The sequence below is a fragment of the Zonotrichia leucophrys genome, chromosome 5, assembly GCF_028769735.1.
Source record: "Zonotrichia leucophrys gambelii isolate GWCS_2022_RI chromosome 5, RI_Zleu_2.0, whole genome shotgun sequence".
Taxonomy (NCBI): domain Eukaryota; kingdom Metazoa; phylum Chordata; class Aves; order Passeriformes; family Passerellidae; genus Zonotrichia; species Zonotrichia leucophrys.
This window is the reverse complement of record NC_088175.1, coordinates 3,906,732-3,925,068: the sequence shown is the minus strand read 5'-3', so window position 1 is coordinate 3,925,068 and position 18,337 is coordinate 3,906,732. Positions and strand designations below refer to the sequence as shown.

At 44.1% G+C, this 18,337-nt stretch overlaps 1 protein-coding gene across 1 annotated transcript; it reads right to left on the bottom strand.

The window, feature by feature from the left end:
* Positions 1 to 9,536: 9,536 nt before the first annotated feature.
* TMEM179 (transmembrane protein 179) lies at positions 9,537 to 18,039 on the bottom strand. Its single transcript, XM_064713521.1, has 4 exons — positions 17,346 to 18,039; positions 13,233 to 13,370; positions 11,633 to 11,711; positions 9,537 to 10,702 (listed from the first exon to the last, which is right to left on the bottom strand). The coding sequence occupies exons 1-4, from the start codon at positions 17,645 to 17,647 to the stop codon at positions 10,523 to 10,525; spliced, it is 699 nt and encodes a 232-aa protein (XP_064569591.1). The 5' UTR covers positions 17,648 to 18,039; the 3' UTR covers positions 9,537 to 10,522.
* Between the last annotated feature and the right edge of the window lie 298 nt (positions 18,040 to 18,337).

Here is an 18,337-nt window from a genome sequence, read left to right as displayed (position 1 = left end):
TGTGCTGGTGAATCTCTGGGGAAAAGGTTTAGATTGGTACCTGCATGGGGCAGGGGGTAATTTTGACTTCTGTTTGCATTTTTTGAATGTTTGGCAAATCAGTGATGTTTCTTTTTGTCTCTGGGCTGACTCCTCTTAGGACTGTGAGGGAAAATGTGGAGGTGGTGTGAGGACCATCCATGTGTCACCTTTCTCCTTTCTACACAGCTCCCCAGTGCATGGAGAGAGCACCACTTTACACTGAGCCTGCTATTAAAGGAAAATGTCCACGTTCCTCTTGTTGGGGCACAAATTACTGGTGTGAGGGAGAACTGCTATCACATCTGGGCTGTCAGGGATATTTAGCAGAGGAACAGCTATTTTTGGCTTTTGTATTGGCTCTGTTTGGGACTGTTTTGAGCATGGGAAAAGGCAGCAGTCAAGTTATCTTGAGAGCACTGCTGAGGTCTCACCATGGCTTTACAAGGTCTCCTGGGTCAGGATTGTTTACTGTGCTCAGTCAGATACTTGGCAGGCAGCAGAAAGCCAAACTAAAATTGCCTTGAAGCCAGAAGGTTTGAAATAAATGAAGGCTAAAACCTGTTTCTGGCAGAGCAGTGGCATCTTGTAGGTGAAGAAACTGAAGCTAAGAAAGTCATTGCATGTGGGAGTGAATGAAGTGGGTCAACAACATGACTGGGAATAGGAGAAAAAGTTCTATTCCTGGGCCTGCATTTCTTTACTGCTGCACAACTTCACTCTGGACTTACCTCTTTTATTTCCTTCTCACAGTGAAGCTCTTTTTCCATCCATCCATACTGCATAAACACACACAACCCCCTTTCCCCCTCTGCCCCTTCATTCTTTAGCCATCACAGCTTTATCCTCATCACTGTGAGCTGGATATGATTTCTCCTTATTCTTGTTCAATTGTGCTTTTTCTGGGTGTGACACCTTTGGGAGTTTGGCTCTCTAAAGTTAAATAAAATTATCCGTGTTGGGTAATAATCCCCTTGCTGGCCATGCTGGGCAATATTTGCCTTCAGTACAACTCCTGAGAATTTTCCAATAGAAGTAAAAAAGAGAGAGAGTTCATAATTTATTGCAAAAGGTGGAGATGCTCACCTGAATTCACACTGGAGCCAGCCTGGTGAATTGCTTGAGAAGTCAAAAGTGCTGCAGCCAACCAGCTCTGGGCAATTGTGTAATGAATGTAATTGTACTGTAAATATATGAATTGTAAATGACTGTGTTTTAGATAGAAAGGGCTGAAAGAGGGAGTGATGTAGGACAGGACCTGTGGTGCAGTTTTTGAAGCAGACAGTGGTAGAGGCATTCCCAGGAGCAGTGTCAGGATGGCAGGAGACAAAGGCCAGGGAAGAGCAGCAGGTCTGTGCATTGCAATGGACTAATTGCTGTCCCTAGGGGTAGAAGTGCTGCTTAAATCCCCTGATGCAGTGAGTATGTAACTAACACACAGCAGAAACAAGCAGACCACAGCAGAAGAAGGGTAAGTGTTGTTTTGACAGTGTTCAGCACATTCCTGCAGTGTGAACGGATGGAGGGCAGCTGCCAACACCCTCTCCAGGCACATCGACAGCACCTGATTGCAGCAGCAGCAGGATCCATACCCACAGGATCACAGGAGATAGAAAAAGACACAGAGAGATGACACTGGATGGTTTTGCATTAACCTTTTGATGCACTCAGCATTAGCACCAGTGAAAGGCAGTCCCAACGACTGCCTCGAGTCTCCTTCCATCCCTTCATCTCTCCAACCCTGATGATCTGGAAATGAGCCCATAGCAGCAATTGTAATTGTCATTTCTGCCTTTTGCCACTTAGAAACAAGCAGAAGAGCTGGCAGCTTGGCACTATAAATGAGAGTTACCAACTGCCCTCAAGGAATAACTCAGGAACCTCTAGGATAATAGTGTGGACTTGTTTCTTATTAATTCCTTGCTCCAAAATAGCTGTTGGGAACCTTTATGCCCACCTCTGAAGAGAAAGACTGATGTTGCATGAAGGAAATTAACCAGCTGGCATTTGGAAAAATGGCCTGACCATGCAGCCTGTGGTCTCCCCTTACATTTGGTAACAAACCAGCTGCATGTTGACACAAGACCATTTTCTCCTTGTCTCCAATGGCATTAGGGTGAACTGCTGGAAGAGTATCCAAAAGGGCTCAGGCAGCTGAGGATGGTTGGGCATACCCTTAACTACACAAGTTGTGGCATGGAGAGGCTGGGGAATGACTACAAAGACTCTACCACTGACTTTGAGAACATTTTTTTAATCTTATATCATAACAATTTAAACTCATCTTCAGAGAACAGGCACAGAAACATTGAATTTTCAAATAATTTATTTTTATATTTCACCAAATCATAAAAAGCCGATGCACTGTTCAGCAAAAAGCATCAATATATAAAACACATTAACTCATCATCAGTAATGCTGGAGAGTACCACATACACTGAACCCAGTCCAGCTCCTACTAAAGCCACAGGAAACTCAGTGACTGCACTAGCAGAAGGATTGGATTCAGTATTTTTCTTTGCTGGGTGTTTACAAAGAACTGTATTAAAACGCTAGTAAAAAGCTTCCCTTTTGAGACTGTATCAAAACAATAATAAACCTCACTCCCTTTCTGGTTTTGTCAAACACATGCAATTAAAGCAGTCATTACACTGCAAAAGACCATACAAATAAACAGAGATAATATTAAAACAGGCCAGGCTCTACCCTCAGTTTGCGTGGACTGGTGTAGCTGCTCACAGGATAATCTATGTACACTGGTGAGGGATCTGCTCCTCAACTGCTTTCAGTGGTTAAACAAATTATGAAAAAGTGTTCTGTTTTCTCCCCAAATACCCACTGTAGGAACTTCTTAAGCAGCATTAAAAAAAATTTAAACATTTAAAATTGGATCATCTAGACTCTTACAAAGCTTTTCCCAGGTGGCTGTAAGATACAGGAGCTCATGAATTCATACATCAGAGGACGCATATTTCAGAGAGACTGAAATGCTTTCAGGCTCTGAACTGACTTACAAGCAAGAAAGATCTGCTTCAGATCTTTGCAGGTGGTACACACAAAACCACTAAACCTTTTAAAATCATGGGAGCTAATGAGCTGTCCTCACAAATGCCAACTCTACAGAGATTTGGGAACAGCCAGTGCTTCCCTGGGCAAGTCAAGAGCTGCACTGGACAAAGGGCAGTAGGGTATCTGGATCTGCTTTCCTCCAAACCTGGTGGCAATGTCAGCACCTTCACACCAGATACCTGCACAGCTGGCACAGCTGGCTCTCTCCAGAAGCTGACTTAAGGTCAGCACATGCTTCAAGAGGATGCTCTGCAGTTTGTGAGGCCACACAAGCAGGTAGAGGCTGAGCAGGCCAAGCAGAGGCTGAAACAAGTGTCAATACCACTCCCTCCTGTCACAGCCCAAAAGCTGAAATCCCTCAGAGGAAATGCACTGTTCAGACCGATGCCACTGTCCTGTCATACCTCTGTTAGGAAGGGATGTGAGAGACAAGACCCAATCAGCTTGATAGCAATAAAATCCTCCCTGAAGTTTGCAGGAATGTTTTTGGAGATTAAAGGAAGCAGAGAGAGGAAACTTCAGTAGAACTGTTGGGGTGTTTTGTAATTTTTGTTCTGGTTATAAACATTCAAAAACCTCTCTGGAGTGTACTTCAGATCACCATATATTGATTTCTCAGTTGTGTAGCTTGGGCTGTTTTAATTAGAGTGTGTTTGACCAGAATTGCTCTGATGCCATCAGTGTGCACTGGCTGTGGACCCCAGTGGAGTGGTGCCCCCCAGAAGGATTCTGTTGAGTACAGAACTGCTCAGCACCCCAGAGCAAAGGGGCTGCCTGCTGCTCTCAAAGAATGGGGATTAATAAGGAGGCTGCCAGAAGCTTATGAAGGCAAATGCTGGACCCTGTTTCAACAACCATGGCTAAAAGTGTTGCAGCAGCCTAGAAAATGGAATGGATTCACTGACGCAACCCAGATCCTGTGTGTTCCAGGAAGATGTGCTGTGTTTCAGACACAACCTGATGGATTTCACAATGTTAATTGGGAGAAGTAATTCTCTCTGCTGCAGGAGAGACGGGGTGAAGAGTTCTGGACTGTGTAATGTGGGATACCATGACAGTTCTTAAACAGTTTTTTTATGGTTTAACATAGCACTCATTTAATTCCACCAGGTTCCTGGAGAGACTGGTGGCACCAGCCTTGGAAACCTCCCAGAGCAACACATCACCCAAATCAGGCCTGGCTTATGTAAAGGGAAGGGTTCAGTGGCACAATCCAGAGAGGTTGAATGAGAACAGGGAAAATCCTTGACTGCTTTTCTTAATTTTTTGACAAAATTTTCCACAGAGACTGTGATTTTTCTCACATTCATAAATACACTTCAGAGTCTGTATCCACAGTGGAGTCAAATTTGCCCAAATCTAGGGGGAAATAAGGAGAAAATAAGGAGGAGATAAAGAGTAGTTTAGTCTCAGGACAGTTTACCCACTTGTGTGAGAAATCATCCAAGATGCCAACAGTACTTACAAATCATCATTCTCACCTCCTGGCAGGTTGGCTCAACCCTCACTTTACAACACAGTCCAGTGGCAAAGGGGAACAAAACCTTCTCTCATTGGGTTTCCACCACATACAAAAAATTCCAGCTATTTCAGTGCGCAGCTCTTGCTTCCAAGTAGTTTATCTCCTTGATAAACACCAGAACCAGCACTTTAAATAATTGTTATTTAGGAATTTCAAGCCAAGTAGAAGAGCTCCAGCAGGAGGATTCAAGGGGGATCGAGGATAAGCTTTCATGTCTAACAAATTGCTGTTGATGTCTTTTTATATTAGTGAGAAAAAATAAATTAAAAAATCCCAAACCAAAATTTTATCATTATTTGACCAATGCAAAGTGCTATTCACACAGCACTTCTCAGGTACTTATGCCTGGTTTTTAGCAATGAGGATTTTACAGCAAGCTAATAAGCGTTAAATCCTAAATCCTTTAGCTGTCTATGGAAATAGAATTTAGACTCTCACATGGATTCAGGTTTTTTTCTCTACTGTGTGCAATAACAGTTCAAGCAGTTTCAGTAGCTGTGAGAGGTAGAGATCTTTAAGCACTGGAGTGAATACATTCACAATTTATGTTTGCAATAGCAGTTCAATTACACTCTTTGGCATGGACAAAAAAAACTAAAGAGAAAGCATGGCTATGAGAAAGCATGGCTATGCTAATACTCTTCCCAACAACAGGATAGAAAAACATTCGTGAAGTGCCTGCACTGAAATAAAACAGTACTTGCAATATCTTAAGTAAATTCTGTTCTAACCTCCTGTTTGCTCAGAAACAAAGATAGTTTTTCTGAGAGATTGCAGTTCCCTTCTACATCAGGAGAGCATCAAAGTGCTATTTTCTATGCAGCTCTTTACTTCATAAATCACAGAGTTGAATTTTGTCATTTAAAAAAAGCCATTAAAAACAAATATTTAGGTGCATATATGTGAGTACTAAAATACAGCTCAGGATAGTTTTCTTCCTTCTTATGGAGGACAAAAATAGGAACACGTACTCTTGAAGTACTAGCACTATGAACAGAAATAGGTTGAAAACAATTTCTGTGCTTAAGAAGTTACATGAGCATTTTGTCACTGTAGGTAAAGCCTTCCTCTTTTCCCAGATTGCCTAACCAGAAGGAAAGGATATTTGTGGTCCCCAAAGCAAGCATTCCAAGAGATAAAAATGGGCTCTTTCCATCAGTAAAGGAAATGGTCTGAGGCACAGATTTAGGATCTGGACACAGCCAGCATGCTCATTCACTCAAGGATACTTGGGCCATTGATACAGAAAAAACCAAAAGTTTTGTCATAATCCAGATTGGTTTTTCACAAGGTACTGTTAGTCTTTCCAGTATAAATTACTGTCTCGATTTTTGTAAAGTTATAATTTAAATGGTAAAAGTGATTTTACATGCAATATATTTGAGAAGGTTCGGAAAAGGGAGATGATAAAACCCACCTACATCCAATACCAGGTTTGTGTGCAACGTAACTGTAAAGTGTGAGCTCCTCTTCCTTGCAACTCTGCTTCCATCCTGAACACTACACAGGTTAAATCAGCAGTGTTCCATACTGGGGAGTGAAGGCCTTGAAGGGAAATCTGACTCTGTTCCTAACTGGATTAATTTATTCTAGCAGCAGGACGTTACTCAGATAAAGGGGAATTAAAACACCTCCAAACCTGTATTAGAAACTCATCTCAGCCTTTGGCAGGTTATGCATTGGCCAGTGCTCTCCAACTCTGCCCACATCAATTCCACCTCTGGGTATCATAATAACCATTGCATTGCACGAGTCCCAGTGCTGAGTAAAAGGAAATGTACACACTTAAGGCATTCTAACAACTACTCCAGCCAAAGCTGCTTGTTCAGAGAAGAGCCTGTATCCACATCACAGAAGAGCAGTGGAACTGGCATTTCTCTGCGTACATTGTACACACACAGAGAATGCTTTCATGACAAGGTCTGTACACTCAATCATCCATCACTGGTTATTATAACACCTCCTTTTTTAAGGGGCCATAGAATCACTGCTATAGTACAAATGTGTCCTTCAGTTTTTACAATAAATCATATTGCTCTTATTTTTGTGATTCCCACTGAAATTTCCCAGCTGAAAGATGCCTCATGAGTTAGTGGTATGAGATGTTTTGAGCATGAATGAGGAAGTTCTGTTCCAAAAGATGCCTCCTATTGTTTCTCCATTATAAAAAAAATAATAATAAACAGCACTGACCTAAAAGCTCAGATGACACTTGTTAGCTCAGATTCTCCTAGTCCAATGAGGACTGCTGGCAGGGAATTGGTGGGGAATTTAACCACAGATGGTAGCCAGAAAATTTATTTGGTACAACAGAATAATAGCGTGGCAACAGCCCAGTGCCTTGGAAAGGCCACAAAGCTTTTTCCCCTTGCAACATGTGACAATAAATAAATAAATAAATAAATAAATAAATAAATACAGTATAAGTTCCATACAGTGTTCTAGTTCTTTGAATACAACTCTTGCTAGAGTGTTCCCTGCCCTTGGACATGGCAAATTAAAGGTATTGAAATGTCACTGAAATGCCAAATTTGATTCAGCCCCACGATATGCTAGCTGGCAATGGGTGACTAAAATCAGGCGTCAGAAATGTACAAAGGAGAGAAGTGCATGAGAGAGAGCACAGGTAGGTATGAGTGTGTATAAACTATACCACAAGTAGGTATGGATGTGTGCATAAATTACAACACAGGTAGGTATGGATGAGTGCATAAATTATACCACAGGTAGCTATGGATGTGTGCATAAATTATACCACAATTCTTACCCATTTCCAGCTTGGCACCACCAGCTTGGCCTGAGTGCCTAAGCTTTAGGAGAAGAGGTTGCAGAAAACTTAGTGCAAATAAAAAACACCAAGTGTGTCCAAAAACTGGGAGTTGCAGGATACCCTTCCTCCCTTTGGGTCAGCCTTCTCACTACATGCTCAGCCTTCTGACTCACAAAGGGGCTTCCATCAAAAACAGCTCTGCTTTTAAGCATCACTGATCTTGTCAGGGGGTACCAGCTTTGGTGAAGGCAGGGAAGCTGTGAAAACCAGACTGGCAAGGGAAAGCTGTGAAAAACAGCCCCATTCACATGGGACTCATAGGAGAGCTTCACCCTCTTTCCATTTTGCATGGCAACTCCAAACCCAGGACCAGTGTTTGCTGCTTCTCATGGAAGTGGAAAGGAGGAAAAAGACTTTGAGACAGGAGAGGTAGAAGAGAGCACAAGCTCCAGACAGCCTCAGCCACAAGCAGCATCCTCTCCATCAGAAGCAGAGACAAGACTTGGGCCTTGGTACCTCAGAGCAAGAACCACAAGAAGACACTTGTTATCTTCTGCCTCGTGGTTCTTCAAACCCTCAGGAAAGACCAGGATGGGATGACCAGTGGATGACCAGTGGTCCCAACCCACACCTCATTTCAGCCTAAGCCTGATTTGGCATATACATAAAATATATTAAAATATATTACAAAGCAGCATCATGGTTCCACACAAGGAGTAAGGCAAGCACTGAAGTAATTTGTGGGAAGAGACATCACTGCTGAGTGGAAGTGAGACTGCCTTTTACAGCTGTAGAAACTGGGGAAACCCTGGAAACAGGCTAATTTACAACACCCAAGCTCCTCTTCAGGGTATGAAGAAGGACATTCCCTGGCAAGGGACTCAGGTACTTGCTAGAGTGTATCTCCTACTAGAGACAGAGTAATTTAGGTTGAAAAAGGCCTCTAGGATCATCCAGTCAAACCATTAACCTGGCACTGACAAGGTCAGCACTAAACCATTTCCCTCAGTACCACATCCACCTTTCCTTTAAATACACCCAGGGATGGTGACTCCACCACTTCCCTGGGCAGCCTGTTCCAGTACTTGACAACCCTTTCAGTGAAGAGACTTTTCTTAATATCTAAATTATTAGACAAAATGAATTTTTAAAAAGGCACTCTGACAGTCCTGCTATCCGAATTTTAAATTGGCAATAATTAGCTTGATCTCTGATTCCCTCTCCAGGAGTCCTCCTCTGATGTCAACTCCCAACCACAAAAAAAAAAAAAAAAAAAAAATGCCACTGCTTTAAAGCTTTCAGAGGAATTGCATTCTCTTGTGGGCAGAAATCATGCTGAAGAACAAGGCCTCTCTATAGAGAGCCGTGGCTATAAGCAGTGTTCAGCTGGGGCTGTAAGCAATATTCACAGGGCTGGATTACTGCTTAGGGCCCATGGAGGGTTTTTTCTCTAAACCTATGAGAACACTTTGGCACTTAAATACAATGTCAGATTTTATGCCCTAAAATGCTTATTAATTGAGGGATTTTTCATGACATGAAATTCTGTTTCAATGAAATGCTTAAGCTGGTACTTAACTAAGCATCAGAGAGTCCCTAGTAGCCAACAGTAAATCTGCATGGCTATGCTAACCCCAGGCTTGAGCTCTGATGTGGGAAAAGCCTGCTGTCCTCTCTCCCCTCATTCTGATTTACCAGGTCATATAATCATGTGTGGTTTGCACTTCTCTTACAATAAATTCAGTCAATTCAAACACAGGTACCACAGGCAGTGTCAGCATATTCCCAAAAAATCTTCAGTCCAAACTTAGTTGTTTGCTTAAGTTTTCTGCTGATTTGGGGTCTTCTGTGCAATGTGTACCTGGGGATAAATGCTTAATCCTAGCACAGCTTTACTTCTCTGCCATGCAAATCCCACATTCCTCTGAGTGACTCTTCTTAATTATCAGAGCTACCTCTGATCTCAACAATTCACCTGATTTGTTGAAGCACTGGCCAAATAAAACTGAAAGCAACAACACAGTCACCAGTGAGCTTTGTGTAAACAGCAATTCTTCATCCTTTTCACAGCAAAATTTATCTGCCCTGGAACTCCTGCCCATGAGTGGGGAGAATGGACCCATTCAGCACTGAACTATCAATAAAATAACTCAGCTCTTTGAACTCCTTGCTATGTTTATATATAGAAACCTACAATGCAAATGATTACAGTAATTTTGCACATCCTATATGAAATAAATATCACAAATAAATTCTAATATTCAAAACAGAATAGTATACAATGTTAGGGACCAAGTTACATTTATAAATGCACAAGCATTATTACTATCTATTCAGCTTAATTTCTTAGTATGCAAGCTTCAGCAATTTCTAGCTACAGTTCACTTCAGGAGTCATAATAAATGCTGCTCATGCCAAAATCTAAGAAGAAACAAAGCCACAACCAGAAAAAAATGTTCTCCTTCATCCTTCCATATATTATACACAGTTTTTGACAGGTGCTATAATAATAAACGGGTTTCATGGAATTCATTAACACTGTCCAATATTAAATATCAAGTCTGGAACACAGGTCTCTATGTTTGAAATAAAATCAGAGCAGGAGCAACATGTTTGTCAGCACTGCATCCACACACAGCAAAAGCAGAGACAGTGAGAGCATCCCAACCAGAGCTGCAGTTTCCCAGGATAAAAACACCACAAGGGGCAGCTCCACTGGCAAAAGGGAGGAGAGGGAGAGGGGAGGCACTGAATTCAGCTCCAGTTACATCTATTGTTGAAGAATGGTTTGAAGAAATAGCCTGGATGCTGTAGCCTGGTCTTGCCAGCTCAGTCCTCAGAAATGTCCCTTGTCCCAAAAGACAGCAATGGCACGTGGGAGCTCTGCTGACAAGGGCAGGTTACAAATTTTGCCTGCACAGGACAGAAAGTTTGCTGTGCCACAGGCACATAGGGCAGTTCATTCTCTTTATCTTAATATCAGTATTTCTGCCAACAATTTCTCATGGGGGAAGTGAGTAATTCACAATTACGTTTCATTTCAGGAAAAGAAAAGATCTCACACACTCAATACCCTGACTCAGCTTCAGCTCACATTACTGAATAATAAAATCTAGATCCTGCCCTGGAAATTTGCTTACACTTTAGATCATGCCACTTTTGTCATCTTGCAAAGAGGATCGTGAAGGGGATCTTCCTAGCAGCAGCTCCTTCTCATGGATCAGGCTGTCTAGCAGATCCTCCTGCCTGTAGTTGTGATAAACCTTCAGGAAAGCCAGGATGGTAATTGCCAGCCAGGTCAGCCAGGCAGCCCAGAGACCAAACTGGAGAAGGAAAGAATTCATAAAGAGGTCAGGACAGTATTGTGGAAACAAAGTCAGCTGTCCAGGTGATTATGCAAACCTCAGCTGGACCAAAACCCATGGAGTCATGCCAAATCCAGCGAGTCCTGGATTCTTCATGTAAAGGAGTCACTTTTATGGCATATTTCATTCCTAAATGCAGTTATGCCCGAGCTGGACATCTAGAAGCCAATGCTGGCAACAAAGACAAAAAACTGGCTCATGCCCAAGAGGCAGGGTTACCTTCAAGGAATGTTCCAGGCAGGCTAATGCCTCTGTCCATGTGGGATAACATAAGCTTTTGTAAGGGTACAGCCCTGCAGGGATGGGCCTGTCATCCCTGCAAAAGTACTATGTGCTCATGTCCCAGTGTTCACTGGCTGATCATTGGCTTGGAGCTAGAATATTCAATAGAAAGGTCTGACAGCCTTAGGGGTCTAATTCTCATGGATCCATCAGAAAACAGCCCTATCTGAATAATTAAATCTTTGCTTATTTTCAATGGTCAATTTATATAGGTTAGGTGATCTCAGTCAAAGTCAAGGAAGGCAAAACTAGGAACCCCACAGCATGGTGCAGGCCAGAAGTTATTTTGAACAGTAATGAGGAGATCCAGGACACCTGAGTGCTGCAACTTTTGCAGACCTGATCCTTTGGATGAACAATGAGTTTTCTGTCATGATTAACAAGATCAGTGGTAGGGTGAAACTTTGACATATCTGTACTCAAAACTGTCTGTTTTGAGTTTAAAAGGCAAATGTGCCCATCACTATCATTCTGATTCAGTACTTACTGAAGTCAGTGGAAACATTCCCATTGATTTCTGAGAATGGTAGTTCAGCTCCAGCAACCCCAGGTCAATAAGCAAATGGCAAATTAACTGGAATAGAACCATGACTTAGTCTGACCTACCTGTGCAATAGCAAATTGGTCATAGAAAGCAGAGTTTTCCAAGTTCAGCTCAAGATCTATATCCTGCAACTCTTCACAGCTACCCAGAAAGGCATTTGGAAGGAAAAAACAAAAGAAAAAATTTAAAATATTCTAGGTAAACCAAATATAAAATGAAACAACATAATCAATGTATTTTGAACAGTCACAATGGCACAATCTCTCAAAAGATGATTAAGTTATTGCAATCATCATGTTGTTTGCTGATCTTCTCTAAAACTAAGATAAGAATTACTTTCTTTTACAAAAAAAAAATCTTGTAAGTGATTACACAAATCTTTCATAAGTGGAATTGTGATAGTTATTATGAACAGCATCCTTGATCCCCTCTTTCCCACTGCCCCCTCGCCTCCCACAGATTTGCCCCTGGCATCACCCCAGGTTGGTTGTTTCACCCCTCAATGAAACAAAGTGTATGATCCTCTGTTACCTTTTGACTTCATCAGGAAAAGCCTCAGAAGAAGGAATTGTGTTTTTGTTTCAGATGCTCCAGCAAGGAGATGATACTCTGATGGTAAGATAGGGGCTGCCTACAGATTTTACAAATAACTTGGACCATTTTTGGTGTGAAAAATATCCCAGGATTTTGAGGTTGTCATTCTACCTCTTGGTTGATTTCTGCAGCCTCTTCTCTCTCCTTTTCAGTGCTGTCGGTCATCTCAGGTTCTTACCCGAATATTCGATTAGATGCTTTTTGTAATTGAATTTTTAACCGAATATTCGAGTAATTCGATTAATCGTTGCAGCCCTAAACAGAACATTCACTATGGCATTTTACAACATATGACAATGTGCAGCAACATAAATGTATGCTTCAAGTAGTACATATATTCAAGATCATATGACATAAAATGTCACATTTTCCTCTCTCTTCATCATTATTTGTTTGACAGGAGCAAATCTTCCTTGACTTAGCATGTTCCCTATAAGGAGCATAAGCATCGTGGGATACACTGGGCCATTTTAGGAGCTGTACATTTTGTGACTGCAACAAAGCATCAGCCATCTGTACTTTGCACTTACAAAGTGCTTTCCATCCTGTGGCTCTCAGGGCATCCACAGCATCACTACAAGGCAAGGAACTCTACCCCAAATGGTTTTTCTGATGATGAGCTGTGGCACAGACAGGATAAGTGACTTGCCTGGTGTCACACAGTGGGCTGGGGGCAGAACCAAGACTGCAAGCCAGGAATCCTGGCCCCCAGCCCCCTGCCCTGCTCACAAGGCCACACTCCCCCCATTCTTAGAAAACCTCTAAATCTAGCATTCCTTTGGAAATAAAAAACAAAATTAACACAATGGATTTGTTTTTGATGTGATCACAACCACAAAATATGATGGAAACACACTTTTCTTTGTGGGCTTCTAAATAAACAAACAAAAAGAAGTTTGATTTGCTATGTTTTGTTCCACATGAAAAAACTCTGGATTTTCATATTACAGATGCCTTCTCCCCCTTGCTCACCTTGCGTGTAATAACTACACTTTGTAACACCACAGCTCAATTGTGCCTATTTGAAAAAAAAAATAAAAGGAATAAAATGTATTCTTCAATACTAACCTATTTGGCATGCTTCCTTTTTCAGTAATTGCATCACACCACATGTTAAATCCTACACTCACTATAGTGCTGGCAATAAATGTGATGAACACCACAAAGGCGCTGATCAGCAGATTCAGGAAGGCGTAAAAGAAAGAGCTGTAATAAAAGGGAAGAAAAATGTAACTCATAAACAGCTGAAACACAACATCAGCAGTCTCTGTAAGCAGCAGAGTGGGCTCAAAGATATCAGTTTCCATTTAAAACACATCTTTAATTAACAACACCTAATACATTGAAACACTATGGGCTCGATTTTGAGTCACACTACCTTCACTTGCAAATGCTTTTGATTTTGATTTCTTTTTTAAACATAAGAAGATGTGGCTTTCTATAATGAGTGGTGATTGTTCATACACAATGTGGATTTCATTAGCTGCAATGATGAAAATCACCATTGTTAAAATAAATGTCATTAGCTCAAATTATGTAGTAACTGCAGCTAAAATTATTACATGACTTAAGTGATAACTGGGACAAATATTGCTTAGAAGAGGGAAACTAAAAATAAAAAACACAGAACTGATAGCTATAATCACTTCAAGCAATGTAACACAAGGTACTGCCATCACAGGACACGAATCTCAGTTTTATGGGCAATTTGCAGAGCAGGCCAGATTCTCCCAGGATTTCTCTGGCTTTGGTGTCAGTATGCTGTGTCTGCCAGCTGAATATCAACTTCTCTCAGCCCCATTAAATCTGCCCCAGCAGGGCCTGCCCTGAGCACGTGCAGTGTTTGGAGTGGGATGGGTGGGATGCTTACAGATTTCCCATAGGGCCATGGAATCCCTCTCTCATTCTCACTCTTTAACTCCTCACTTGAATTTTAGCTGTGAAAAGTTTCTAATCCCAGTCACCCAGCAAAGCCCTTCTCTACTTGAAACTTCTCCAAGTGGCTGTTTAGAATAGGACACCTTGGAATTTGACATTATGTAAAAACTGGACATCTGCTCCAGGTTGGGGAAAGACTGGCATCTCCAGGAGGCAGGTCATCCTATTCAGTGTGTGGTAAAAATGAATATGACAAATTTCTCACCAGTGCCACTCGTGCTGGTGACAGAATGAATCTACTTACCCCAGAGAAGAAAAAAAACCCTCAGTCATTTCTTTTCCCTGGTTGCTCATCAAATGAAAAGCCAAGAGGCTTTTTAAATAAGTGTTTGAGTCCTGGAAGGCTCTGGACAATCCTCATTTCTACAGGTTATACATGATGCATTTGTGACCTCAGGAGAACTTCTTTAAAATGAGATGAGGAAGCAATTATCAGCAGAGTTAGGATGTTTGCTCTGGGTTGATGAGGCCCTAGAGGGACTGTCTAGGTTCTCTCCAAAGTAACAGTTGTTCCACCCCAAGACTGATAGAAAAGTGAAATAAAACACCTTCAAGAAGTGCCCCTAGAGACTGTAATGGGTGCTGGATGCCAGGACACCTGACTTCTGGATGAACAATAAGCTGAATCGTGCTCTGGTTTAGCTGGGCTTGGTGAAGTAGATCAGCTCAGCTCTGCTGGGTGCTGGGTCACCCACACAGTGGCAGCTGCTGTGAGATTCCAGATTTCTGCATGTTCTCTGCCCTGACTTCACACCTAGCCTGGATTTCATCCCAAGCCTTGCTGAAGTCAGGTCATATCCTCTGTGTGCACCTTAGCATGTAGTGCTGGCCTGGGAGGCAGAAAAGACTTGAGCTGCTCACAGAACAAAACAGACCTGGAACCAGAATTAGTAACAGCTCTAGAAAAGGAGCAGTTCTCAGGACTGTTCAGTGGGTCATCACAGCCCAGGATCTGCAGTTCTCCCTCTGTTTCCTACCCTGCAGCAAGAGAGGTTCCATGGTCCAGGATCTGACTTTCCACTGACAAAGCAGGGCTCAGCCTTGCACCTGATTTGCATCTGGCAAGAAAAACCATCACCAGTGCCAGGGCATCCTGATAGACTGCTTATATGGATCTCTAGATTACCTGATTTTTCCTCCTTAGATTAGAACTTCAAGCTATGCATTACAGATTGAGTGAATGCCCTTTAATAATGAATATTTACACCTGAAGTTGCTTCGCAATCCTAGCAATGAAGTATCTGAGTTGTACCTCTACCCTTCAGCTGAGCTGAAGAGCCCCAGGCTGCCAGGGCAAGGGGTGTTGAGACCCTTTTAAGGTTTTTAGCCATCATAACTGCTAGAAAATAATCTGTGAGCAATCATTCAAAGCCATTGGACATGGAAGATGCAAAGGGTGCTAACCAACCCTGACTGCCTTGGCTGGCCCAGGAGCAGTGATCCTCCTCGACAGGATCATCAGTTATGACATTCTGGCTCTCCCTCAGCTACCTCTAATCAGAACAGACAATTATCATGGGTGGTGAGGAGCTCACATTTATCTCTCCATCCAAACAGAAATGGTTTTGCACCCATTTGAACCATTAAAAAATGGCTGACTAAAATCAGGACAGCATGAGCCCTGCCTGCTTTTCATATGGTGGCTCATGTGGAGCAGGACAGACTTTCCTTCTTACCAAGAAAATGCTGTTCCCAAGCATCTTGCCATGTTGTACCCTCCTGTAGCCTTCTGTGGGTATCTCATTATCCCAACTTGCTTTGTCTTTGTTCCCCATCACCCCACAGCCCTCTGCCTTTCTTGTCTGGAGCAGCTTTGAACAGTGCTATACAACTCCCAAAGGAGCCTGAAGGAGCTCCTGAAGGGACACTTTTCAGGGGCCTGCCCAACAGTTTTGAAGATAACAGCCACTTTTGGAAGCAGGCCAAACATCTAATCCAAATGTCACCATAACAGGGTTTTCACTGCTGGTTTCTTCTAAAAATTAGCTAGCATTGAGATTTAATTAACCCTCTACATATATTGGATCACCAGAGGAAGCTGAACTCAAAGATATTAAGAACTATGTGGTTGTATTTAGTGTAAGGTATGTTTTAATATGGAATAAGTTTCTGGTCCTCTCTAACTGCATGATGTTTGAGTATTAGACAGGTTGAGAGTGGTTGGAAAGAGCCAGAAAGATAACACTGCTACCCAGTCTCCAGGGTTACCAAGCCCACATGTAACAGCCCCTTAACTCAAGAAACCTCTAGACCAAACAGACCTGGATGGGAATGACTCACCCTTGGCAATGTTCCTAAACCATGGGGAAAATATTTTCCTAGTTTAGACAGGCACCAGTGCATTGTCCAGCCCTGGCCCTGCAGCACCTGGGTTACCTGCACCAGGATCTCTGCCCTCTCAGGCCATCAGAGAGGCAAGCACAGAACATCACAGGACTCCTGAGCTGCTGCCTGGCCCACCAAGCCTCTGAGTACCCCTGCTGGGGTGGGATGCTGTGGAATCCTTCCCCACACTGCTCCAGGATGCCCCTTGGTTTGTGTGACACAGGAGCCAGCCCTCAGTGCCACCCTGAGCTACTGCAGGAGAAGATTGTCCCTTGGTTTGTGTGACACAGGAGCCAGCCCTCAGTGCCACCCTGAGCTGCTGCAGGAGCACTCAGCACTGCTCTCATGCTGTAACCAAGCAATAGTCGTTGTCTGCAGTAGCTGCCATGTACACAGCAAAAGCAGCACCAAAATGAGAGGGGAGGCACCAGCTTCTGCCTTCTGGCCCCACACACACAACCACATTGTTTCAAGGTTTTTCACAGGCCCAGTGCACACCTGGGAGGCCTCCTTTGGCATGGATGTGTAGTGAGACCGTGGTCAAGAGGCCCCTGCGAGCCCCAGCCTCCATCATCACCCCACAGACCTCAAATCCTCCCAGGCCCACTCCCCACAGCCCCCAAATCCTCCCATGCCCACTGCAGCTGCGTGCCCACACTGGACTGCCAAAGGCCTGTGGGTGGGTCTGAAACCTCACCCCACAGAAGCATCCCATGGTGAAGGCCCTGGACACGGCTGGGGGAGTGCCTGGTGTGTGACAGACAGACAGACAGACAGGGGTCAGACACCAGCTCTCCCCAAACCCCTCTGGGCAGCCTGATGACCTGGATGATGCAAACCCCAGAGCTTCACTCCCAGGCTGCTCCCACATGCCCAGGCTGTGGCAGGGACGGGCTGATGATCCCCAGGGATACTCACTCCTCGTGCCCTTTGCAGAGGAAGAAGAGGGTCCTCCAGGCCTGCACTGTGGCCAGCAGCAGGGACAGGAGCCCGGTGAAGATGCTGAAGCGGCAGGCGGCCTCGGGCCCCCACTCCTGCACCGTGAAGCGCTGCCGCTCCACCGTCAGGTTGGCGTTGAGCCACATGCCCTCGGTGAAGAGCAGGCAGCGGCCGTGGAAGTCGTTGCCATTCTCGGAGAGTGGCACCACCACGATGAAGCTGAAGAGGAAGGCCAGGAAATAGCAGATGCACTGAGCGAAGAGGAAATTGCTGAGCGCCATGTCCGCGGCTCTGCGCAGGCAGAGGGAGGAGGGAAGGGTGGAGAGAGGGATGGAGGAGGAGGGATGCAGGAGGGAGGGGTGGAAAGAGGGATGCAGGAGGGAGGGATGCCGGAGGAGGGATACACGAGGGAGCGATGTAGGAGGGAGGGATGCAAGAGGGAGGAGTGGAGAGAGGGATGCTGGAGGAGGGATGCAGGAGGGAGGGATGTGAGGTGGGAAGCGGAGAGGATGGAGGGATGGAAGGAGGAAGGCAGGCTGCAGCAGTAGGCGGTGGGGAGGGAAGGAGGGAGGGAGGATGCGCAGTGCAATGCAATGGATTGCGGTGCGGTCCGATGCCTCCTCCGGACACGGCTGCTCCCTCGCCCGCAGCCCGAGCTGCCCCTGTGAATGGTTTCGAGGCTTGGAGGGGAAGAGGGCAGAGGAGAGAGGAACAGCTGTTGTGTTTTCTCTTCCGGAAAATCTGGCTGTCACTACCCTCTGGCGCCCAGGGGGTTAAATCAGTCCGTGCGTCTCCAGCAGGGCTGGGGACCGCCGGTGGGGGATCCCCCAAATGACACAGGACACTGATGTCACTGATGTCAGCACCCTGTTGATTGCCATCACACACACACAAATACCCCAAACCAGCTGACTGGCCTCATCCTAGCTGCTGGATCCCAGGAAATTTTGACCCAAGTTTGTAAAAATCTG